General features: G+C 44.9%; 1 protein-coding gene across 11 annotated transcripts in view; it reads right to left on the reverse strand.

Annotated features, from left to right (window-relative positions):
• Positions 1-26252, reverse strand: part of ryr1a (ryanodine receptor 1a (skeletal)) — a 63202-nt gene that overhangs the window by 19672 nt on the left and 17278 nt on the right. For 6 of the 11 annotated variants that reach the window (XM_081702500.1, XM_081702498.1, XM_081702503.1 and 3 more), the window contains 53 exons: positions 25165-25373; positions 24411-24769; positions 24112-24238; positions 23697-23857; positions 23202-23364; positions 22944-23030; positions 22190-22416; positions 21631-22075; positions 20708-21283; positions 20134-20334; positions 19747-19855; positions 19485-19628; positions 19071-19344; positions 18580-18694; positions 17851-17983; positions 17639-17733; positions 17315-17450; positions 16818-17004; positions 16100-16211; positions 15703-15823; positions 15419-15588; positions 15027-15247; positions 14787-14877; positions 14544-14684; positions 14156-14319; positions 13948-14026; positions 13731-13820; positions 13354-13494; positions 13065-13142; positions 12748-12823; positions 12504-12627; positions 12169-12284; positions 11874-11941; positions 11543-11664; positions 11126-11175; positions 10796-10856; positions 10432-10558; positions 10170-10281; positions 9804-9885; positions 9498-9628; positions 9031-9351; positions 8558-8798; positions 8242-8329; positions 7901-7993; positions 6817-6831; positions 4100-4270; positions 3800-3859; positions 3436-3570; positions 3167-3279; positions 2907-3003; positions 2274-2380; positions 2136-2187; positions 1862-1954 (listed from right to left, as the gene is read on the reverse strand). In XM_081702500.1, coding sequence (XP_081558626.1) covers positions 1862-1954; positions 2136-2187; positions 2274-2380; positions 2907-3003; positions 3167-3279; positions 3436-3570; positions 3800-3859; positions 4100-4270; positions 6817-6831; positions 7901-7993; positions 8242-8329; positions 8558-8798; positions 9031-9351; positions 9498-9628; positions 9804-9885; positions 10170-10281; positions 10432-10558; positions 10796-10856; positions 11126-11175; positions 11543-11664; positions 11874-11941; positions 12169-12284; positions 12504-12627; positions 12748-12823; positions 13065-13142; positions 13354-13494; positions 13731-13820; positions 13948-14026; positions 14156-14319; positions 14544-14684; positions 14787-14877; positions 15027-15247; positions 15419-15588; positions 15703-15823; positions 16100-16211; positions 16818-17004; positions 17315-17450; positions 17639-17733; positions 17851-17983; positions 18580-18694; positions 19071-19344; positions 19485-19628; positions 19747-19855; positions 20134-20334; positions 20708-21283; positions 21631-22075; positions 22190-22416; positions 22944-23030; positions 23202-23364; positions 23697-23857; positions 24112-24238; positions 24411-24769; positions 25165-25373 — 7811 coding nt within the window. The remainder of the gene's footprint in view (positions 1-1861; positions 1955-2135; positions 2188-2273; positions 2381-2906; positions 3004-3166; positions 3280-3435; positions 3571-3799; positions 3860-4099; positions 4271-6816; positions 6832-7900; positions 7994-8241; positions 8330-8557; positions 8799-9030; positions 9352-9497; positions 9629-9803; positions 9886-10169; positions 10282-10431; positions 10559-10795; positions 10857-11125; positions 11176-11542; positions 11665-11873; positions 11942-12168; positions 12285-12503; positions 12628-12747; positions 12824-13064; positions 13143-13353; positions 13495-13730; positions 13821-13947; positions 14027-14155; positions 14320-14543; positions 14685-14786; positions 14878-15026; positions 15248-15418; positions 15589-15702; positions 15824-16099; positions 16212-16817; positions 17005-17314; positions 17451-17638; positions 17734-17850; positions 17984-18579; positions 18695-19070; positions 19345-19484; positions 19629-19746; positions 19856-20133; positions 20335-20707; positions 21284-21630; positions 22076-22189; positions 22417-22943; positions 23031-23201; positions 23365-23696; positions 23858-24111; positions 24239-24410; positions 24770-25164; positions 25374-26252) is intronic. The other 5 variants (XM_081702502.1, XM_027006938.3, XM_081702506.1 and 2 more) reach the window with 3 other exon arrangements.

Here is a 26252-nt window from a genome sequence, read left to right on the forward strand (position 1 = left end):
ACAGTCAGATCATCAGGACACTCACTACACAGCACCGTTAAAACCACTAACAACATTAAAACCACACTACAAACAGCCATATCATCAGGACACTCACTACACAGCACCGTTACAACCATTAACAACATTACAACCACACTACACACAGACAAATCATCAGGACACTCACTACACAGCACCGTTAAAACCATTAACAACATTACAACCACACTACACACAGACAAATCATCAGGACACTCACTACACAGCACCATTACAACCACACTACACACAGACAAATCATCAGGACACTCACTACACAGCACCATTAAAACCACACTACACACAGACAAATCATCAGGACACTCACTACACAGCACCATTAAAACCACACTACACACAGCCAGATTATCAGGACACTCACTACACAGCACCGTTAAAACCATTAACAACATTACAACCACACTACACACAGCCAGATTATCAGGACACTCACTACACAGCACCATTAAAACCATTAACAACATTACAACCACACTACACACAGACAAATCATCAGGACACTCACTACACAGCACCATTACAACCACACTACACACAGACAAATCATCAGGACACTCACTACACAGCACCATTAAAACCACACTACACACAGACAAATCATCAGGACACTCACTACACAGCACCATTAAAACCACACTACACACAGCCAGATTATGAGGACACTCACTACACAGCACCGTTAAAACCATTAACAACATTACAACCACACTACACACAGACAAATCATCAGGACACTCACTACACAGCACCATTAAAACCACTAACAACATTAAAACCACACTACAAACAGCCATATGATCAGGACACTCACTACACAGCACCATTAAAACCATTAACAACATTAAAACCACACTACACACAGACAAATCATCAGGACACTCACTACACAGCACCATTAAAACCATTAACAACATTACAACCACACTACACACAGACAAATCATCAGGACACTCACTACACAGCACCGTTAAAACCATTAACAACATTACAATCACACTACACACAGTCAGATCATCAGGACACTCACTACACAGCACCGTTAAAACCATTAACAGCATTACAATCACACTACACACAGTCAGATCATCAGGACACTCACTACACAGCACCGTTAAAACCACTAACAACATTAAAACCACACTACAAACAGCCATATCATCAGGACACTCACTACACAGCACCGTTACAACCATTAACAACATTACAACCACACTACACACAGACAAATCATCAGGACACTCACTACACAGCACCGTTAAAACCATTAACAACATTACAACCACACTACACACAGACAAATCATCAGGACACTCACTACACAGCACCGTTAAAACCATTAACAGCCAAATCATCTGTGTTAAAATAACACCTGCAGTTTTACACAGCATACACCAAAGTAAATACCCTGGCAACAGATACTAATTTAAATCTGCATGTGTTAGTTTAAAACCAATAATTCTCATTCGTAACAGCAATATAACCAAGAAGCAGAGACAGTTTATAAGATGCACAAAAAGCACAAAAGATACAGAGCGAGAGAGCGAGAGGAGAACAAAGGATGACAGCAAACCAACAGGACCGACAAGTGGACGGAAAGAAAGCGTGAAGAGCTTTAAAAAAATCAGGCATAAAAGCACAGAGAAAGAGATGGAGAGAGTGAGAAAGACAAGGAAGGAAATGAGAGAAGAACTCGGGTTGAGAGACAGACACGGGGATGGCGAGATGTTTCGTGATGAATGGAGTGGCCTGATGGCGGTGATAACATCACTGGTCTGTGCTACTGTTGTGTCTCCCCAGCCCTGGCCCCGGTCCCCCATACCATCTCTGACTGTCGCACCTCAAAGGTCATCTCTTCACTGTTGCAACCCTGCTCTTCCTCTCCACCCTCATCCTCCTCACCCATGTGGCAACTCTAAGACACACAGGAAGAGCTACTCTAAGAGTCTTTAAGATACATTTCCTTCAATAAATTTAATACGAATATAAATATTAATCCATATAAAATCAGACACGCCGTGAGTAAAAACAGTGGAAATTCTATTTAGAACTTTTGAAACTAATTTCCAGAGGGGAAAAAAAGACAAGTTCCTCACCTTTGCCATAATATCAGCATATGCAATATACAGGTAGTCCATGTCAAGTTTACTGGAACAAAAATGTAAATATGTAATATATGTACATTGAAATATGTAAATGCATTGAATATTCTCTATATTTAAGAATGCCCTCACCTCTTCTCGGTGAGAGCGGTGCGGCTAAAATGAAGGACGAGCTGATGAAGAGGATCCGGCTTCGCCTCCGTTTCCTCCTCTTCCTCCTCTTCCTGTTCCATGACTTTCTGTGGGATGTGTGAGATTTAAATGGAGTAAGAACTCCTGCACTCATCAGAATGTACTCAAGAATTGCACTCACGGTGTAAAATGCTTGAAGGAATTCATACACCCATTCTATATATCCTATATGCTTATAGATTTACACCTGGAGTGCTTCCACAATTTCGCTGCATGTCTTTCTGATCCTGTTCTGTGCCGTTCTGATTCTGCAGCGGCAGTGGTAACATTCTCTAACCATCTAACTCACCCACCAACTCTCTCTCTCTCTATCCATCCATCCATCCATCCATCCTTCCTCTATCTCCCCTCCACTCTCTCCTTTTCTGTTTGTGATTTTTTTGTTCCTGCCTGGCTTGTATCATCACATCATGATGATTACTGAATGAGGTCATTCTGCCACAAACCCTTCATTCAAACTATAAGTTAAATATGCAAGAATCTGTTTTAATATTACAAACAGAATGCAAGTTTGTCTGTTTATGCACATCAAGATGTATCCAGTTTATTTTGGAGAGAAAAGATTGCAGTTACAGATAAGTCATTGATCATCCTGTCTTCAAAGGAGAGGCCTTCAGTCTCAAGCCAGTTCCTCTTGTAACTGTCCAGGAACATGTTGGATGCTCGGTGCCTGTGAGGGTAGTACTTATTAGTGCTTATTAAAAAGTCTGAGTAATTGAGACCCTCCACCTCCCCTTCAAACCCTGCACATAAAAACTTCATGTTTCGGTTGTTCATAAAAGCGCCGCAGTGGAAGTTGGATTGGGATTTGGCCTCAATGCTGCCAGTCTCACCTGGGCAGGTTGTAGAGGGGTGTCATCCTGAAACAGGCGACCACGGCGCGCCGCCTCTGCTTGGACAGCAGCTTATACCAAACCATCTTTTTAGATTTGAACGGGTGCTCCATCTGAAGGTGAATGGAGGAGATGGCCGTTCAAACTCAAAACGGCTTCCTGTACCTCCTCACTTCAATGGCCCTTTTGTACTAAGGTCTTACCTTACATCCCCTCAGCGGTGATTCAGTTCTACAGACCTGAATTAGCAGTGCTGAAGGCCCACTCACCAGTTCCAGGTGATAAAGCACAGCAGACACCTCCTGAACTCTCTTCACCACCTTCTCAGGAGCGTCGGCATCCTCGGCCTTTCCTGCCATCTCCTTATACAGAGCCATCTGCCAACGCATGGAAGGGTCCTCCACCTGAGAGAAAACAGCAAGGTGAGAAAGGAGAGAGACACAGTGAAGATCGCAACGCACAGAACAAACAAAACATCTGGAGTTCTCAGTCAGCTTTACACAGCATGCAAAAAAAAAAAAAAAGAAGTCACGTTCTTTCTCCCTGCTGCTTCAGGCCTTAGCACTTCCCATGCACAAACTTCCAAAGTCCGTATACGTGGCCTAGCTAACTCTCCGACAAATGACTCCTCACCTTGCCCTGAAGATGCAGGTTGCTCTGCAGGAACTCTCTCACTTCTTCATGTGTATCTTTCTGTTGAACATAAACAAAAAAAAAGAAAAAGAGCTTGACCATTGTTGGGGTACAGTTTTGCACAGCAGTGGTCTTCATCCAAGAGGTAGGAGAGAATATATAGCTTGTAGTCTTGTTTATACCCATAATATAATATATAGCTTGTAGTCTTGTTTATATATATCCATCACATTCGAACCAAAGAGAGGGGTGGAGGAGAAGTTAAAGTGGATCAACTTTCTCTAGCTGTAAATACTCTACCAAAGAGTAGCGGATCTTGGCCAGATTAATGAGCTCATGGTCGGCAGGAGAGCACATATTGAGTCCGATGGGGAGCAACTTCTTCAGGGCGGCCACGATCAGGGACGTCTGCACCGAGTAACGATCCCCTCTTCTTTTCTTCTTGGTACGCTCCACATCTGAGCCGCCAGCCTGGGAGGACATTGTGATTCCGAGACATGACAACAGACATAAAACAGAACACTGAAATGCTTCCCTGGAAAAATCATAACCTTTCATTTGCACTACGAAGAAAGTAAACCAGGAACTCATTAACTCCACGCAAAAGACACACAAAATACTTACACAGTACAAATTCTGTTTCCAAACTGAATATAGCTGTAAGAAGGTGTCTATCTAAACAGTCTCCTTTGTTCACAAACTCAAATCAGAACAAACCACAAGGATGCCAACCTCAAACACTCCAAGACTGACCAGTTTCAAAAGGTCACTGCGTCCTACAACAGGACTTTATTTCAAACACTACCTTCTGCAGATTCTGGAGCCACTTCATATGAGGATACAAACCAATGCTGAAGGTAGTATTTGAATTTTTTTTTTTTTAATTTGTGTGAAAATGAATATTTGTAATATTCAGCTCATAATCATGTGTATTTTTTATAACTCAGCAACTTTTAACTAAAGAGTAGATGTAGTCCTGTATTACAGGACTCATCCTCTCTCTGTATATATTTATAACAGATTAAAATGTTGTTAAAAATTATAAATAGGTAGATATTTGAACATTTTAAGATACTACCATTTTCATTTGCACTTAGAAATTATGCTGCCCTCATGTGGACCATCAATTAATTATTACTTAATCCTATTAAACACTAAATATGAATAAAAATGAACAAGATAATGTCTTTTGATCTTGACAAATAGCTAAAATTTCCAATAAATGTTTTTAATTGTAGTGACTCCAAATTCTGGGTTGGGTGGTGCTGAATCTTCCTTTCTCCCCCTGTTTTGTCATGGAATAGCCACATATTAGCCTTTAATACAGAACGGTTTTAGTGATTTTAATGATTGGGTTCATTAATAGGGAGGTGTAGGAAAACAAGTAATATCACTTCTCACCAGAGTAGAGAAGAGAAAGACATTTAGTGAAGGAGAGAGGAAGGCAGAGGACAACTAGAGCTCGCCCATATTCTAATCTGCAGGGAGAAAGACATCAGTGACGTTTTAATACTTTACAGAAAGGGGGTAACATGCTTTTATTAGAGGAAGTAAACATGCACAAGATACTCTATTCATAGTAGAAATGCACGGGAAGGATGTGTGCTTGTGGTAGAATGGAAAGGACCTTCTGGGAGAGGACACATGGGAGAAGACACATGGTGGTGACACAGTTAAAGTAGGGGGGAGGGGCATGCGAACAAATATCACGATCACAACTAACGAACCACGAGTCGTTCATGCTAGGTCATCCAGTGCCCCTAGTACTATGGCTCCGACGCTGGCACGGGCACGGATATCTGCAGGTGAGGTGCGAAGGTGATAGAAACTGCGAGCTCTTAGTGTGAAGATTCTGCTGTTTGGTGGTCCTGATGAATTCTGGGAGATTTAAGATGTGCAGCTGTAAGAGTACTGTAATGTTGAAGGTCTCTGTTTTTCATGACTGGGTTTATACTTACTTTTGCAATTTTGTCAAAGTTTTTTGTTCACAAAGGAAATAATGTATCATTTGTTTTGGTGTGAGGTACAGTTTGTCATCTGCTAATCTACATCCCTTTCCAATATTTGGTTATTCTGGATAGTGTTAGAGGCCATGGGTTAAAGGTAGGGTGAGGCTTCAGACATCAAAGAAGATTAGAGCCATAAATCCTGTACAGATGGCTGTTAGAATGAAGATAGTCACAAAACACAGGATGGTCTCATCCCCTTGTGTCAAGGAAGCTGCATTGCTAGCTAAAAATCAACCAATTAGCGAACCAACAAATGCTGATGTCAATTTTCCTTTAGTTTATCCAGCTCAACAAATTAACAGAAATGCAACGAGTCCAAAGCTACACACTGAAATTCACAAATAAATATTTAGTACATTTCCAGTACTGGTTCACTGAAATGGCCTCCACAGCATCCTTCACAAAAATAAGTAAAAGAAGAAGTAACAGGTTCTGTTTCTAAAATAATACATGTACGCAGGTCTCCATGCCATGGGCAGAACATCGAGTTTCCTCCAACCAGACTCCCCACTCCACACACAGTGGCAGGATTACAGGCCCCCTGCAGCCAGGGGCCCCACCCTTCTGTCCCTTAGAGAAGAAGACTGGCTGCGCTGTGTGTATTACAGTCTGCCTTGTCTTCTCTTAGTGCTCATGTGACCAGCTATAACTCTGAAGCATCATCGAACCTCTCCGCAGACATGTGTCCATACGGGTAGAATCGCTTTCACTATGCCTGACAGGATTACATCATGTTAAGGATTAACTTAACTGTAGATACCAAACATTATGCTTGTATGAGTATCTCTTCATGTAGAAATCGTTTAAAATCACGTGCCTTAGCAAAACAAATTTCAGAGCTCCAGTCAGTTTAAGATTAAGCAGAGGTGACCGTTTGGTTTATCGCTCGGGGTGGATCTTCCTGGGCTGCTGTTTGCATGTACTGGGGGGGAGGGTGTGTTTTAAAAGTCCCCTGAAAGTTGAGGTGCCATGCAGCAGCACAGCAGACATGCAGAAGGAGAATCTAACCTCAGCGCTCCCGGCCTAGAAACACACCCGCAGCAACACACAACACAGGGACACAAACAGTCAAAAAGAAACCATTAAAAAACACTGACAACAGTCACAGCACAGGAAGAGAGAACCACTTACAAAACACCCAGACAGCGTCTCACGTCACAGCACAGAACCCAGGAAACGGCACTCACTCAGTACAGGGCAGAGAAAACAAAAGATACAGACCCCGCAAAGTCTTAGAGTATCCCTTCATACTAACCCCCAGAGACATAGAACACTTCCTTACTAATCCCTACACATCCACAACAGCCTTCCCTTTTACGAAACCCCACAGACTTAGAATGTCCCCTCAGTATTCACCTGCATATGCTTAGAACACCCTTTCACCACTTCATACTAACCCCGCATGCCTGACACATACCATAGCTACTCATCCCTAGATCACCCGTAAGATGAAACCATCCGATATGTTCATTCATCCAACATGCTCCTCTAATAATCATCCCCACGGGTGTAAAACATGTAAGAGGTGACCAGTGTTCTGGCTGTTGGGTTAACATAGCTCTTTTTGCATTTAAAAACAGGACAAAAATGTGTTTCAGGGTATATCAACACCATGCTGCTTATGTTAGAAGGTAAAAGATTAATCAGTTAATCCTAAACTTAAACCAAGATAATCTACTCCAACGCTAACCTGAACTCTACCAAACTCTCACCTAACCCTAACTCTACCAAATTCTAATCTAGACCTAACTCTACCAAACTCTAACCTAACCTTAACTCTGCCAAATTCTAAACTAACCCTAACTGAACCAAACCGTAACTCTAGCAAACTCTAAACTAACCCTAACTCTACCAAACTCTAACTTAACCCTAACACTACCAAACCATAACTTCACCAAACTCGAACCTAACACCAATATAATAAATCAAACACCTGACAACACCTTGTTGATCAGAATTCTGGATTTCAACAGTAGCCTGCCAAACACAATATCTGGTGTTCTTCGTATACAAGACTGTGGGCAGAGCCTCAGAAAGCTGCTGTAGTCCCAATGTCCTTTTAGCGCTCGTGATCATCTTGCGGACGTCTCACCTTGCTCATCTTACTCATGCTGTCTGCTGTGAGGAAGGACATGTTGTTTATCTCATTCATCACTACAAAGTTCTGCTCCTCACGTTTAAAGTTCTGCAGGGAGACGCAGACAAAGAACAAGCAGATAAGGTAACAGGTTAAAAAGAGGCCACCTGTATTTGAAATTGAGTTGTTTATGAAAACTGGTCACAAAGCACTAGATAGTTTTTGAATTACACGGAAGACGTAAGATGGCATAAGGCCTAAGCATCCACCATCGTGGCTATGGTCCTCTCACACCCGTTACCATCATCAACTGACCAAGACCACCATCGGATAAATAAGATCACACAGACTCTCACGTGAGATTTGGACCAGAAAATGAAGACCTCTCCCACCATGCGAAACAGCTCCTCAGCATCTGGATTGGGGCAGGTCAGCCACCTTGCCCTGATGCACCCATTCAAACAAACAAACAACAATTCAATGAAATCCTCACTGGAATAGAAGCACTAAAGGGCTTGTTTAAACCTTTTGTCTAGGGTCTGTAAACTCAGTGTTGTGCACAAAGACTGCACAAGACACACTTGTAATAGTTGCTTCTCCACTGAAAGTCTGAGTCTGTGCGAAGCATTAGCCCACCGATAGTAGCAGAGCGCCGTGTCAGGGCTGCTGTACCTGTTGTTGTCGACGTAGCGGATGAGGAGAGGGTAGAGGGCATACAGGTCTCTGCAGAGCACAGCAAACTCGTCACGGATTGTGCCTTCCTCCTGCTCGCCCTCAGTCTTGCCCTCCATGCGTAGGTGCTCCTCCTCAGCCACCACCTTCGCTGTGCGCTTCTTCAGCTTCTCCATGGTGGGGATGAAATGGGACTTCAACATCTCCGGCCTGGCCCTGCTCACGATGGGCTGGGTGAACACTGCAACACACACACACACACACACACACACACACACACACACACACACACACTCCAGCATGTCAGGCTTGGTCCTGCTCACAGTTGGCTAGGAAAACAATGCAACACACACATATACACGGGCACACACACACACACACACACACACACACAAACACACACAGGCACACACAAGCAGAAGTTCAGTTATAGACGAGGCTCCCATCCCGTGGACTACGTCGGCATTACTGACCTGCCAGCCTCTTCATCCAGGGAGCATCATCGATGCCCAGGTTGTTGACCACAATCTTCATGATGCTGCCCAGCAATTGGTTAAGGTGAGCGGAGGTGACCTCTGTGCACAGACGGCCCTCCTGCTCGGGGAAGTTCTCCTCGCCTCTCTCCCACCAGCGGGGCAGGTAGTTACACAGCATGGGCAGCGTGATCTCGATCACGTGCGGCATCTCCGTGTAGCGTGCGCCAGACTCTGCAAGGTGGCTGATCTCTTTCATAAGGACATCCAGCTCAGGAATGTCCAAACACAGCTCCTGCACCTCATTAGGGAGACCCAGGACTAGGGGAGAGGGAGAGGGAGAGGGAGAGGGGGAGGGAGGGAGAGAGAGAGAAAGAGAGAGAGAGAGAAAGAAGAATTTGTCTGGAGAACTGTCTGTTGGCAGAAGTGTCTTCATGCACTTGTACTGTGTGGACGACAGGCCTCACTGGCTCTCTCCCTGGGTGTCTTGGTGGTGTACACTGAGAAAGCATTAAACTCGTTCAGGTGAGGCTCCAGGTAAGCCACGGGCATGGCAGCAGCGAGATGGGCCAGGCACTCTCCCAGAGCGGGCCTGTGTCTGTCGAGAGCCAGAACCAAAACCAGAACCCTCAGCATACATTGAGCCACAGCTAACTTGCTCTGCAGTGAAAAGGCCTTAAACAAAATACTCTTTCTCTTTAGCTTTTCTCCTTCTCTGTATTTCTCACACATATACACACAGTAAAAACTCCTATAGCTACTCACACACCAACCTTTCAGCGTGAGGTGTCTTCACAGTGCCAAGGGAATAGATACTGCACATGATTCTGTAGCAGGACATCTGCAGATCATCCACTAAAACCAGCAAACATGTCAGACCACTGCATCTAACCATCAGTTATGAGAAAACATTATAGCATGTCTCAACAGTCAGAGCTTGGTCAACGTACATCACAGACATACACTCATTAAGTTCAGCGGTTCATTAATCTGTAGCGTTTAAACGGCATGGATGAGGTTTCATAACTAAGACAATATGAAAATGAAACATTCTAAAGTATTTCAGTGGAATTATGGGTGTGAACAAATATTTAACATTTATGATTAAGTCAGATGAAGTGCACAGGGAAATCGCTTACGTATAACGTCGTCGCCAAACTGGTGCTGTGCAATGTGGTCAAACAGGGATGTGAGGACAGGGAGCAGAGCAACTGTGGTGTAGTTAATGTTCTGGCTCACACCTTTCACAGGCTGCAAACAAGCAGAAGATTAGACCCAAACCCCCATACAGACCACACAGCATGCAGAGTTTAGACTCAAACACAATATAGAAAGGGCACCCAGCATGCAGAGTTTAGCCCATTCCACAGAGGTGGTGTGAAGTGCAGAGCTCTGGAGTACCTGGTTGCCTTTTGACATTTTCCCCAGTTTGAGGTTCTCCACCATCTTTTCTATGTCATCAGCAGCACTCTCAAAGAAAGATCGCAGCCCTGCCTTCACGATCTCAGGCCCAGACTTCATCACGGTCCTGGCACCAGGACAACCAGAATACACCATTATACTAACACAGCACTACAGCACTCTACTAACACAACACTACAGCATTACAGTAATAATGTAACTAGCTGCTGAACCAGACAGTGAAGTCATATTCCGCATGGACCAAAACAGATCCGCGGATGCAAATTGACTTAGTTGGCCAATGACTAGTCTGGCAAGCACTATTCTCTGATAACCGATGTATTCGTTAAAGTGAGGAAGGCACCTGGCGTCGAGAGAGCGGGCGAGGATATGGAGACAGTTCACGATGGCAGGAGCATCAGTGCCTGAGGAACAAACACCACAGCATTATTGGAAGAGGCCCTGCTTACTCCAGAACACTCTCAATACAGCTCCACAGCAAACGAGCAAACTCTACACCAAACCCTCTCGAAGCTTGAAGGATACATGAACATCTGTTACATTCAGAGAGATGGAATAAACAGGGAAGCACTGAGGATTCAAAGCAGTATCAGACACTGATAATATAGAATAGAATAGAATAGAATAGAATAGAATAGAATAGAATAGAAATGGAAAATAAAGACTATCTTACCGAAGAGAAAGACTCTGTGTCTCACTAGAGCAGACATCTTACAGAAGATACTGCAGCAGCAAAAGTGGGGGGGGGAAAAGCAGCAAGGAAAGAACGAAAGCAGAAAACTGAAGAAATCTTCAAAGGAAATGTCCTAAACAGACAAATTACAGACAAACCGAAGGGAAATCTTCAAAGGAAATGTCCTAAACAGACAAATTACAGACAAACCGAAGGGAAATCTTCAAAGGAAATGTCCTAAACAGACAAATTACAGACAAACCGAAGGGAAATCTTCAAAGGAAATGTCCTAAACAAACAAATTACATAAGACAAAAGGAGAATACACAAAAGAAACATTCTAATCAGGTGAATAACATAAAAACAGACTTCTGTAGAGGTGTGGTAAGTGGTTTTGAAGGAAGAGGCCAAACTCACCTGGCAATCATCTCTTTCTCTTTGTTGGAGGCATGGCCACCACTGCCCAGGATTTTAGCAGGTGTGGACAGGAAATAGAGGCAGTGGTTTTTGAAGTACTGGTTTATCAGAGGCATAAGAATCTGCAAAGGCCAGAAACATTTCAGTTATTCAATAAATATTTTACTTGGCTTTGATTCCATAGATTCCACAGTCTCATCTGTGTGTTGTGTGCTGATCTTTCAAAACATTGTTGAATCCAGTCAAACTGAAGCCTGTAAGACACCACCCACAATAGGACTCATCAGCAAGTTTTGAAAGGCTTGTACTTCATTCGCTTAGGAAGCTTGACCTTGGCAAAGAACTTGATCTCCTGCTCATGAGGAGACTTCTCCACACGGCCACTGCTGACCACCGCCTCTGCGCACAAACGCAGCAATACAAATCTGAGATTTCATGAAATTACTTCCAGAAAATCATCATAGAACATATCAACATGCACACAGAGATGTGTTTAGAATGCTGGCAGTTAGTGGTGTACTTCAATTCTGAAACGTATTGTGTGAGCAAATGTTTCCTTGGAACTTGTAATTTGAGTGCAATCACGTGCTAGTTTATGAGCTCTTGATCATTTGTGTTCGTCATACCAAGGTGTGCAATGAACTCCTGGGCGATGTCCATCCACTTCAGCAGCTTCTGTAGGAAGCCGTAAGCGAAGCGCTTCTCAATAGAGGAAACGTCTCCCTCCATATCTTTGAGTCCCCTGCCAGGAGACACGCGAGTCCCTCAGATTACCGGTCCACAGCAGCATCACAACACAAATGGCTTCCACTCGTAAAGTCCTCTTGAACAGGAAAAAGGAACCTTTCCTGCTCAAGCGGAACTCTGGCCACTTCTCCATGTGGGCCCTTCGTCCCTCTATTGCTTTTTTATTACAACACTATGTGCGTCTGACGTGTGTTCCAGATGCTGAGTGCTGTACCTTGTTACCGCATAGCCGTTGAGCTGCAGGAATCTGAGCAGCTCATACGCTTTCTCACGGTCGCGAGCCTTCTCTTTAGCCGTTAGAGTATCGTAAGGTACCAGCAGTGGGTGAGTCCCACCACCTGCATTTAGAGAGAGAGAGAGAGAGAGAGAGAGAGAGAGAGAGAGAGAGTGAATGGACGACTGTTAGAGTGACGAGTGGACAAATGTGGGCTCCCCCAGAGGACGAGCAGGGGACGAACCCTTTGCGTGCAGCTCCAGCTTCTTCTTGCGCCCCCAGGTGTTGTGGTAGTTCTCTGCCAATTGCTCAGCCATGGACTGCAGAGAAGCATAGAGAAACACGAATGAGGTGAAAGAATTTCCAGAGTCTCACACATGATCAGATTCAGCTTGCGTGCAGTGACCACAGTGTGCATTCAAAATACTCCCTCTTCACTGGATCACACTGTAAATACTCCATCCTGATTGGACCACAGTGTAAACACTCGCTCTACTGGAATACAGTGTAAACATACATTCATTACTGGATTATGGTGTAAATACTCTCTCTAATCTGTACCTGCAGCTCTCTGGACAGTGTCATGCCTGATACATCTATAGGCTGGGGGTTGTAGCCGTGACTAGGGTCATAGGTTGCCTAGGAAACGGAGGAACAAGAGGTCGCTTAAGCCAAAGTTTCATTCACGCATCATCAACTAAGACAAAATATGTTCCATATACCAATTATCTCATCTAATTCTACAAAACCAAGGCATCTTGGCATACCCATACACAATAATACCCCCCCTCCTCCTAGCCCTGGTCTCCGTCCTTCACCCCTCCCCACCCCACCCCAACCCCCACTTTACCTGTGCAGTCTGGGAGATTTTGCGAGCCGCCTTCTTCTCTGCTCTGTCCTCGTCTCCATCTCTGGTTTTGTCCAGCATCCACTCCCAGGCTATCATGGCCTTAATGGACTCTTTAATGGGCCAGCGGTAGATCTCTTTATCCTGCAGAAGACAAGCATGGCTAAGATAAGCACAGAAACAATGAATTATGGACAAGCACAGGGACAGTAATGCACAGGTAAGCACAGAGACCGTAAGGTACAGGTAAACATTTATACTTACAACATTTGGCAGATGCACCTATCCAGAGGAACTTATATACATTTATCAGTATGACAGTACAACATGGGTATGCATTACACAGGGAAGAGAAAGACAACAACAAAAATTTCTGTAACCTTTTCAGAAAATGTTTTGTATGGTCTGAGCATGGGATGAGTCTTGGCATTTTCATCCAGCACCTCCCCAAATGTCCAGTTGTTCTGGATCTAAGTGCAAGCCACACCCAGTAAAAGATCACTTAATGCACACAACACAGAGTTCTTCTAGGGCTCGGTGTCTTGTAGGTTAAGCTGAACACATCTAACTCACCTCTGTGTGTCTGGTGAGACTCACCTTCTCAAAAGCCCATTTATCATGCGTATATTCTGCGTATCTATTAATGAATCCATCTAGCTTCTCAGGGATGATCGTGCTGACAGATGTACAACAAAAGCAATTAATTCCATAAGGAGTTGAAACATGAATGGACCACTGAACAAACACACAATCCACAGGTCGTATGGACTGACGCAAACAGAACCAGTGCTAAGTGATACTATACTTGGTGGTGTCCACGGGTTTGGGATCAAAGTTGCCCTCAGCATCAACAGAGGCTTTCTTTTCTGCTTTGGAGGAGTAACTGGCATCCACGTAATCAGGAGGGATGGCACCAGCTATGGCACTGAGACAAGGCATGGCTATTTTGAACAGTTCTGCATCATATTTCTATAGGAAGAAAAAAAAGAACCACCATTTACCAACATGGAATCTATATCAATTTAGATTATTGTCTACAGATTAAACGTATATAATTAAACTCAGCAAAATTTGACACAGTCAGACCTTTCGTTGTACGAGATCCACCTACAGTACTTACACCAAGTCTTTTTTAGAGTGTATGAGATACCATCTCTGGGTGACTGGTGGAATGTTTAAAACAGGATTCTCACCTTGTGTGCCAGAGATTCAAAGATTCCCCAGAAGAGCTTCCGGGTCAGATGGAGTTCTTCCTCTGATGACACGCCAAAGTTTGCCCAGCCGTTAGGCAAGCAGTAGTATTTCCAGCAACGCTCATAGTGATTGGTCAGCAACTAAAACGTACACAGTTCAATACAAAGGTAAAAGGACTCGTACAGAATGTGCGGTTCAAAGTCACAAGCCTGCCCTACTGTGTCTCGAGGACAGTGACATACCTTCAGGGGCATTTTGGCATACTCATTGAGAATTGGCACATCAAACACCAGCCGTCTCAGTAGATGCTGAAGCATAGAGGGTCGCAGGTATCTGAGACACAAACAGGTCATACATCACTCAAGGAAAGAAACACAAGGAGACCAGAGAACATAATAGTCGCTGTTTCACTGTAAAAACACTCCTGTGGATGTGTTCTACGCTCTAATTGCTACTAATTTAGCATAGAGCATCACACTAACCTGCACAGTGACATCAGACATTCCTCTATGACATCCCTCTGAGCCTTGGTGAGAGAGCGTCCCCTGGAAAGCCTGTAGATGGTGTGCAGCATGGAGTCGATCATGATGGCTCGGTGGTCAGTGCCGGCGAACAGCGGGGCGCATTTCGTGATGAGGGGCAGGACGGCAGAGCACAGGTAGCGGTTCAGGGCCAGAGCCATCTCTGTGGTGCTGAACGCAGCCTGCCAGTCCGAAACAGCAGAACCATCACAACTAGCAGAACCAACAGAGTGAAAAGAAACCAACCCAACCCAGCAGTGCCTCAGCACTAACACCACTGCTGGATTATGGAATCCAGACAGAATCCAGAGGCAGCTGTATTGTATGCCGAGCGAAGCCCCTGAAGTGCTCACCGTGTCCAAAGAGGCCGCTGCCCGCATGTCCGGCAGGAAACCCACTTCCAGGACATGCAATAGGAAGTCCTGGTTATCGATGCCATAGACGCGGTCCAGGAACAGCACCATCGGAGCCTTGTGGTCAGGAACAAAACTGGCTGACATCTTTGGCTCAATAACGCTGTTGTCTAGAGCAGGAGAAACAAGAGAAGAATCACATGGGAGACACAGTAAAGACTCCAGTACCCTCATCTCCAACATTGGGGGGGGGGGGGGCATTCTCATTCACCCCACCCCCTTACCTTTCCCTAGTGCAGGGATCTGGACTGGAAGGCTAATAACACCAACCAGGTCCTCGATGGGCACCAAAGATCTGAGAATGGCCCTTATCCTCAGAGCCTCACCTTTCCCTGCCTGGATCAACTACAGAGGAAAATATGAAACATTAGAGGATCTAAAAGAACATACCCGACAGTCCTTTAAACATGGTATAAGACCTTCCAGTCCACATGTAACTGACTTCCAAAACAGGCTTACAGCTTCCTACAGCATATAAACTGACACCTATATGCATATAAAAATGATTCCATTATCATATTAATCAGAATCATACAATAAACAACCAGACACTTAGATGTATATAAACTGGAATTATACAGCATACAAACCAGAACAGCAGCTAATAAAGCAAACACCTACGTGCATCTCAGGTGCACAGCGGCCCAGCAGGTCGATGAGAGCAGCGTAGAAAGACATGATTGCGTTTCCCAGGTGAACCCTATTCTCCTCATGCTGCTCTTCTCCACCAAACCTGCAACACCATCACAGAACAGTGAGACGTGGAGGCGGGAGAGAGAGAGCAGGAGGGAGAGAAAAATGTAGTTATTATGTATAAAATATTTATAATTAATAATGAAGTATTATTGAATAATTGAGTATTTTTGTAGTATTATTAAATCGGGATTTATAGAATTCTTTATGAAGCAACATGTCCTGAGAAGTTGTCATACAAAGTCAACACATCAGATCATATTTACACCCTCCACACTCTAATTGACTATCATACTAACCAGAACAAAAACAAGATATTTGCATGTTTCATAGACTTCAAAAAAGCTTTTGATACTGCTCTGCTCATCATCTGCATTTAAACATTCCTTTATGTGCACATGGCAAATGCTTTGGCCTTACAGTTTGAGTTGTCATTCCAATAAAAGTCATTTAAATTGAAATTAAAAACTGATAGAGAGCCAGAGAGAGAGAGAGAGAGAGAGACAGCGAGAGAGAGAGAGAGAGACAGAGAGCGACCCCACACTATACTACACACTATACTATATGTAGCATGGAGTGAGCATAACGAGCTTTAGAATACGTTTGTTTGAGAATGTTTGTAAGAGTCCATAAGTTGCGCTCATACATGGGGAAGCGTCTGTCTTTCTTGACGCTGGGTCCATCTCTAGCTGGATCCTCAGAGATTTTAATGGCCTCCTCGATAGCAGCAAGCAGGCCACTGCCTCCTTCTCCTCTGAGTGCAGGGCCGAAGCATTCGGGCCGTCTGATCAGCAGACGCACCACCACGTTAGCGTTCTCCTCCACACTCTCTCCTACACAACACAGAGAGGCACAGAGACATGGAGCACACACACACACACCACACACCACACACAGACCATGAGAAACCATACAGGGACACAGAAAAAAAAAAAACACAGACAAAGAGAAAACACAGTCACACAGACATAGACACCACACGGAGACACACAGACACCACATACAGATACAGAACACACAGACAACACAGACACAGAGATACAGAGACACAGCTGTTGGCAGTTGTTCATGTGACTTTAAACAAGTTTTACTTCATGAACAGTCAATAAAGCCTGAATAAGAATAAGAATAACTTGTACAAACCATTAACAAACACAGCAAACCGAAGAAAATCAAGGTACTTCTCCCCACCACAGGGGTTCCAGCCAATATCGGGGTAGCCCTTCGACAGGAGCATGGGACAAGTCTGCAGCCCACAGCCAGCCAGGTACTTTACCACCTGTAAGAGTGCAACAGGCATCACACACCGCACCACAGGAGACATACGCACAGGGACACGTCATCTGAGAAAAGGAGGCTGAAGGACATGTGGGAAGCTGTGCATCCCAGGTTCCTGAACCCAAGCCCAACGAGCAGTGGTGCGTCTGTATGGAAGCAGCAGTCCCGTGTGGGCTCAGGACTAATCACCTGCTCCAGGTCCTGCTCCTGGAGCGCCAGGGCAAGCTCATTGTTATCGATGCAGGATGCCGCGGCAACGTCCAGCGGTGTGGAACCCCGCATTCCTACAACAGCAATCGGCAGGCCTTCAGTCCGGCATTCCTGCACACAATCTGAACATGCTCACTACACCAAAAACAACAGAGGGTCATAAGGCTGTCATGGAATGGGGACTCACACACCCAGGCCCACGCTGCTGTTCTGGAGCAGGTAGCTCAGGTGATCGAACATGGAGCGCTGGTTCTGACGACTGATTCGGCAGAAATAACACAGAAATCGGCAGCAGTTGGTGACCATGCGAGGAAACCGGATCTCCTGGAGAAAAAAAAATAAATCAAAACATAACCCATTACTAACAATCCATAATTTTTATGTGTATGAAACAAATAACACTTTTTAAACTTATTTTTTAGTTGTTTTTTTTTCAAGCAGAACCTATTGAACCTAGCAGAACCTGCTAGATGTTCCTAAACAAATAGCGAACGTATTATTCCTATTTTGATAAAGAAACAACAAAACTTTAAGCCTCTGTGTGATTATTGTGATGCTTTTGCTGTTGCACACGACAATCGCAGATCATGAAAGATTTATTTGGTTGGGAGTTAAAATCCTTGGTCTTTGAGTGTCATGCTCCACTAATGTGTCATGCTCCACAGCAGATGTTCTACTGCCTCTGTGACTAAAGTCAGCCTATGATCATCTACTGGCAGCGTCAGAGATTTTGCTCCAAAATCTCACAGTGACCACTGTTACCACATCTAAAAACAGCCAATAGGGAGCAGCCTGGAATAATTCCTAACCCACATGCCAACTAAAGACAAACGTGAGTAAAGCGAAATGAAAAAGTATGTGGGCGTCAAATAAGATGCTGGTAAGATGATTGGATGATTAGATGATGAGCTGTGGAGTACCTTGGAGTCTCCGCCTCCCAGGACGTTAACCATCACCTCCATAACTGTCTCGTGCATACCCAGAGCCCTCATCAGGTTTGGGTGCTGGTAGAACACCTTATTACTCATGATATTTCTGAGGGAGGGAAAGTAAATAAAATATAAGTTGAATAAAAATCTCTTTCTTTAGAATTGACAGCAAGCACCTAATTTCTAAAAGGGCCTGTATATTAAAAACAAGACAGCTGTTGCCCTGCAATGTCAATTTATTTTCTCTCATTAGCAAACAAAGAAACTGTAATTGCCCAGATGTCAAGAGAGACAAAAAAACAAAAAAAAAAACACACAACATGCATGTATGTGATGGCATTGCAGGACACTGCAAATGAAGGAGTTCACTCGAGTTCAGTTCCTTCGACCCACATTGCGTGATTAGTCTGTAGGGAGTATAAAGGTACTTCTTAGGGGTCCTGTGGAGAGGGAGAACCCTCCGACCTACAACCTCTACTGACCCGATGCTCTGGATCATGAGGCGCTCCTCCTCTGGGCCCATTTGCACGATGAGGAGCGAGCGGATTTGGCTCAGACTCTCCAGCAACTCCATGGTGTCCTGCTCCGAGACGGAGTTGATGGTATAGGCTCTGGGCAGCGCACGGATCAGCTCGCCCAGGGCGTCGTACTGCCGGTGGAGGAGGCTGAACATGACCCGCACCAGCTCAGCCGTCTGGATGAACGACTCCTGGGCCCAGTGGATCATCGTGTGGGAGATCAGCTCCTGCAGAGTGCCTGAGAGAGACCGCAGAAAGATGCCGTGCTTTTAATAACCGCAGAAACACATCATCAGACACGACGCCGTTTATCGTTTAATGTACTTTTGGATTTCACAGAAGTGACTTTGTGGGCCTGGGGGCTGAAGTAGGACTCACTGGGCTGCCTCTCCTCCTGTGGCTCTGACTCCGCCTCCTGGTTCTTCTTCCTCAGGTTTTTCACTTTCTCGACCAGCCGGAAGAACCGCCCACGCACAGATGAGTCCACCTGTTCTTCCTCCTCCTCTTCCTCTAAATGCACACCTGTAACAGATCCAGAGAGGGTAAAACATGTAACAGAAATGAGCAGAGGTTCTGAGTGATGTTTTCCTGTGTTTAATTTGGCTGTAATGATGAAGCAGGAGTGTAGGACAGGACAGACCGCAGTGAGCCAGCAGGTCATTGTGGAACGTCTGCAGTTCAGTGCGACAGTTTTCAGGTACAGGACAGTTCTGCTCAAGACACATCTTGAAGTTCATCAGCATGTTAACCTGTAAACACACACAAACATATATTGCCTATGATTTATCACTCCTAACTCATACAGGTTTGTGTTTCATGCAAATAATTTATTTGGTCATTCCTAAAGGGTGTGTGGTGGTCACTGAGGGGTGTGTGTGGTGGTCTCTGATTGGGGTGTATGTAAGTGGGGTGTTTGTGGTCTGTGATGGATCTGTGTAATCTCTGATTGGAGTGTGTGTGTGTGTGTGTGTGTGTGTGTGAGTGATCTCTGAGGGGGGTATGTGGTCTCTGAGTTGGGTTTATGTACCTGTTCCTGGGGTGGGGAACGAAATTCCCTGGTCTTGCGGGCTGTTTCTGCAGCTGACATGGTGAAGGCCTGCATCAGCTCATTATAACGCAGCTTCTGATTGGTCTGGACCTGATTTACAAACCTATCAGAGAAGGCAACAATGGCTTCTACCCGGTGACGGAGCTCACAGTCACAGAAATACTGCAGCAGAGTACACATCTGAGAGAGAGAGAGAGAGATAGACAAAGGGAGAGGGAGGAGAGTAAAAAAAAAAGGTATGTAGGGAGATTAGGGAGGGGAGACAGAAGGAGAAAGAGAAGTGTAGTTCATAATTTCCAAGCAACGGATTAGTACTCAAAACATTCAGTTTCAGTTTGGACTAGCATAAAGAAACTGAGATCTATCGATGAAGAATGTGTTAGTAACTAACTATACACATTTCTATACACTAACTGACAAGGATTATCTTCACTCATCTACCTGAATAAGTGAAAGGATGAGTGAAGTGAATGAAATTATGCTTAAATTAAGTTAAAAGGAAATAACACAGAGATGTCATCTAGAGGATGCCTGTAGCTGGTCAAGTATTCACCTGCAGTTTAACAGACTCAGGTAATTTCATATGTAGAAGCCCCTCCCACACATCCTCCTGCTCCTTTGTCTCCTCCTTCCTCAACATAGGTTCCTCCTCTTGCTCCACCCCTCCATCTACTAATTTCTCTCTGTCTGTTTTCTCAACTGCCACATGCTTTTCCTCATCTTCCTTCTCTGTTTGTTCATCATCCTCCTCATCTAGTTCCTCTTCGTCCTCCAGTTCTTCTTCTTCCTCTTCCTCTTCCTCTTCATCCACACCTTCGTTCGTCTCAGGATCTGCCTGCTCCTGTTTCCCCGCCCCCTGCTCTTTTCTCACGAGCTGCTGGTCTCGATCTCCTTCCTTTATCTCCTCCTGGCTGGGAGGGTCAGCATCGCTGAATACAGACGGTTCGATCAGCTTCAGAATGTGCTTCACGTCTTCATCCTCAAACACACCCATAATGAGCAGAGTGCTGATCAGTTTCAGGATGGGAACAAAGTGGGACTCCACACTGCCCCCTACAGGATCCCGCATGGCCTGACCGGCATCCTGCACAGCCTCTGTAAGCATGCTCAGAGCATGGTCCTTCAGTGTCTGGAGAGGGAGAGAGAGGGAGAGGGAGAGGGAGAGAGAGAGAGAGAGAGAGAACCAGAAAACATAAAAACTATGAATATCCTTTTCCTTGAGCAGATATCTTAGTCTCTTTCCTTTCTGTGCTGCTGTATGAATTATTCTCATCGTCCGCGCTGCTGCCAAAACAAGAGGAGTTCAAAACAAAGCAGTGAGCCCAGACAGAGAAACCAGCCTGCAGTTACTCAAGATAAGTAAAAGCACCAATCAGAGGTCTCTGTACTGCCAACAGTATGAGTAATAAGCACCAATCAGAGGTCTCTGTACCGCCAACAGTATGAGTAATAAGCACCAATCAGAGCTCTCTGTACCTCCAACGGTATAACAGGGCTGAGGGTGTACAGGTCCGCGTTGGTCCCCACAAAGCCAGTGGGGGAGAAGTAGTGTTTGGGGCGCAGGCAGGTCGAGAGGCCCACCCCAGGCAGCGCGTGGGTCTTCTCCGCGTCTGAATACAGAGTGATGCTGCGTGTGTCATCCGTCATTGGCAAGATGAACTCCCTGTTTGTCATGAGGCGGTTGCGCTTGGCAGACTCCAGGTGCATAGAGATGAGCAGGTCATAGTAGCCACTGCGGATGGGGCCGGGCAGGTATGTGTTCTCGATGGCATAGAAGAGCTGCGATTGGTCCACGTGGCCGCAGAGGGCGTGTGCCACGCGGTTGTTGCCCAGTGCACACACCGAGCCATACAATTTGAGCGTGTGGTAGTGGAACTTCATCAGTTCCGTCCTCTCCGACAACTCCAGTATGTCAATACACCTGCAGGAGAGAGCATTTGAGGACACTCATGAAATATGGTGGAGAAAAGAAAACTTCTCTCTGTCACAGCAGCTGCACACTCAGGTCCTCTCGGTGGGTCTCGGAGGGTCTCACCTGTTCTCTTCTGGGATGTGCAGAGCCATCATGCTGAGGGGCTCAGTGCACTGTACCATCCAGCCCAATCTCTCACTGACACGCCATGTATCCGGCAACAGGAAGTGGTTGGGCATACGGCTCCAGATGACAGGGGCTAGAACCTGGACGTCGAGACGTGGCGGGCACTGTGGGACCGGGTTCCTGCGGTCACTGCGGAACATGGCTGCTGAGATGGGCATGATGTTCTGGGGAGGAGGTTGAACACAGAGTATCAGATCTCAGATTCGACTGCTTAGAGACTAGAAAGACAACTCTGCACGTATCTGCCTTTTCAACCCAAACCTCTGATGGGAGCCTTTGTGGTGCTAAATAGCTTCTCTATATGTAATTTTTGCATAACATTTTGCAGTGCAGATTTGCACATCAAGGGGAACTCTTTTCATCCTGAAGGAAGACACAAACTATAATTGGGCAGGTGTAAGCAGACAGGTGTGAGCCAGAAGGTGTAAGGGGGCAGGTACAGGCAGACAGATATGAGGGGGCAGGTACAGGCAGACAGATATGAGGGGGCAGGTCCAGGCAGACAGATGTGAGGGGGCAGGTCCAGGCAGACAGATGTGAGGGGGCAGGTACAGGCAGACAGATGTGAGGGGGAAGGTTTAAGCAGACAGATGTGAGGGGGAAGGTTTAAGCAGACAGATGTGAGGGGGCAATATAAGCAGACCGAAGTGAGTGGGCAGTTGTGAGCAGTGTTTCTGTACAGCACACATACCTTTAGCTTGCCCAGCTCCACCTGAAGCATGTTCTGACTGGAGGGCAGACAGAAGACAGCAGGGAAGAGCTTGGTGTTGGGCTCCACCTGAAACACAACACCTCCTCCTTAACACAGCAACACACCTGAGCACTCCGGAGCAGCTCTACAGGACCATCTACTACATAAGAGACACAAACTCCTCTCACCTAAAGACAATCTGACAAACAAAGACAAGAGGGTGAAGAGAGAAGGTGGTGCTCATTCACCCATTCTCACCTGGTAGAATGTGTTAACTTCTTTCCCATTGGCTGTGAAAGTCATGAGGCCTGTAACCAGGTCCACGAGGCAGCCAATCACAAAGTCCTCTTGACTGATGCGAGTTTGCTGTGAGCTGCTGAACTCTCCGCCCCACACCATGTAGCAGTTACTGCGCTTTATACTGACAAGAACAGAGCAGAGACCTGTGCCTCAGTGACTAAATACACTGTTGCTGGGTCGTTTGCATTCTCACGTCCCCTTGGATGTTGGAGAGAAGCGACCTTATAAAGCTATAAAGTTTACAAAACATTACAGCTTTATAAGCTCCCTTCTCTCCAACACCTGGACTAGAATTTTAACTACTACCCTATAATGTATAGGGTCAAAGAAATAAAATGTCTTAGTGAACTGTCTTAGTGAACTGAAAAGTGTCCTGAGTGGTTACAGCCGTCAGTGTGAGAGATGGTGATGATGATGGTGATGATGATGTCACAGCAGTGAGACTGATGATACCTGTGGTGTATGTTTCCTTTATCGTCTCCCACAGTGACAGTAACATGCCTCACTTTACTGAGATCAAAATGGAGGTCATACTGGTGGTAGTCCGGAGTAACCCAGCCTGCCCACACTCCACTGGGCTCCTGGCCAGCAAAGACACGCACTGCATAGTAATACTGGCGACAAACACACAGGCATGGACATATAAACATTACATCAAATAAAATAATATGCAATAATAATTGTAGAAGAAAAAGAAATGTGAACAAAATATCCAAAAGTAAAGTAATGGAAAAATGGAAGTAGTGTCAAATTGAAAACTAAGTACTGGATACTTATAACTGGATACTAAGAACTGGATATTGATTACTAAACACTGTTGCTAATGGACAGTGTAAATGCTCTGCTTTTTTGCTTTAAAGTTCAATACTGTAGTTGTATTTGAAATGATGTCCACGTCATCTCGATCATCTGGGACAACGTCTTCCACCAGCCGGGGCACCAGGACAACAGGTGGCGGAGCAACAAAAGCTGCCTTCTTGGCTTTGGAGAAGAACCTGCAGGAACACCATCCAAGATCACCACCAACCCACATTCATCTCACAAAGAGCTATTCATCTGATCCAGGGCTAGGAAATCTTATCCTCTAATGTCTTGTTCCATTGTCTGTTATACTAGGCCTGACAGTGGGAACCGCACTGTAGACCACCACTACTGACCCCTACTCACCCTTTCTTCTTACTCTTCTCTGTAGTTGTGTCTTTCTCATTCTCTCCCTCCTTGTTGCCAGCTACTTCTTTGGACACTAGTGGCTCCTTCTCTTTCTCTTCCTGCTCTTTGCGGGTGGCAGACTTTTTCAGCAGTTCGTAGTCTGAGTTGGGGTCCACCTCAAGGGCCATATCCTCTGGGATGGTTAGGGGCCGGGTGAGAGGGGGCGCACCCGCTGGGACTTTGAAAGTCTCATGGAACTCAATGGGCATGCTCAGCCTGAAGAAGAGCAGGTCTGTGTTGGCATTCTGGGATCCAAATGTCTTATGGTTTAGCTTCAGACAGGGAGCGCTGTCCACTGTGCCATCTATACGAGACACCTAGATTTGCAGCAGTGAAAGAAAAAAGATGGTTTAGGGGAAGTATTCCAGAATCCTCCATGACCGCTGTTAACTCACCTGGAAAATGTCAGTGGATTGTTATGAAGGATAAAGCATCTTTAAGGTCGCATTTTTGGAATGAGCATGATGGAAACTTTGCAACTGCAATAGGATCAGGACCTCAGAATGCCATGAACCTTTGCTATGAATGCAAATTTTGGTGATAGAGAGAAAGAAACTAAACGGATAAAAGATTAAACTAAATCCCACAGTTCTTAGGAGTTCACTCACTGTAAATTCATCAGGGCTACCTCAAAGACAAACTAACCATACACCAAAGACACTTTGGGATCTATGATTGGACACACCAAAGAATTGAAAAGTTTTCATCTCACCTCAAAATGAGCATGGTCAGTTGGAACAGGCACAAACTGAGGGAGGCTTTTGCTGAACCACATGGTGATGTCTCTCTTCATGTTGATAGCAAAAGGTTCAAAGCCTTCCTGAAGGCCACAGATGGTGAAATAACGCAGACTGCTGACATTTTGGCCCAAGTTAATCCGGCCAACCTGAGAGAGGCCGAGACTACACACAGGAATGAACCCTGGAGAAGGACACGATCTCATTAAACAACACTATTACACAACACCAGCAATGAAATCGTATTGAGGACATGGGGCACTGTTGAAAGACCCTACTGCACTTCCCTGACAGTAACATAGCTCTCCTTCTCTAGGAGGTCTGTGAATATTTTCCACTTTGACCTTAAGGCTTAAAACAAAATATATTTCCTTTTTTTATTGCATATTGAGTATATGGGTGTAAGCGAGAAAGCTCACACTAACCAGATTCATACAACTGTAAATGTAAACCCAATTAAGAAAAAAAAAAAAAAAAAGTTCAACCAAAAATGTGTTTAATGGGATAACAAAAAGTAGTTGTACTTGTTAATTGTATATTGTATATTTTGATTGACTCTTGAAAGTGTGCTGCATGACTCCATGGAAACGTTTAGTCTAATCAGTGGAATCTTTGCAGCAGATTAGCAGCTCTCAGTGAAATTATAAATGAAAATGACCAGAAATTGTGTATAACTTATTTATTAAACATAAAATTATTTTAGGTTTTAAAAACACTAATTTGTGAAGGCTTCTCTGCATAGTTGGCCATAGGTGCACGGAAACCAAGACACCCGTTAAAGCTCTACTATAGCTGCCAATGGACTGTAAAATGAGTGACATCATTGATTATATATCGCACAAGGTGGTCACTCGCTAGACTGGCCACCATAAGCTACACAGTCAAAGCATGAGGGCCTGAATGCTGTTTTCACCTCTGTCATCCTCAGTAACACTATAAAATTATTTGTTTCTGTAAATTTAACATTAAAACGATATTCTGTGTTGCTTGCAGTCGCTCAGTTGAATGTGTGGCTACCTGGTGGAGGAGGCATCTCCTCAAAAAAATAATTTAAATACATTTT

This window comes from Electrophorus electricus, chromosome 19 (assembly GCF_041902795.1).
Source record: "Electrophorus electricus isolate QZ-2024a chromosome 19, ASM4190279v1, whole genome shotgun sequence".
Taxonomy (NCBI): Eukaryota; Metazoa; Chordata; class Actinopteri; order Gymnotiformes; family Gymnotidae; genus Electrophorus; species Electrophorus electricus.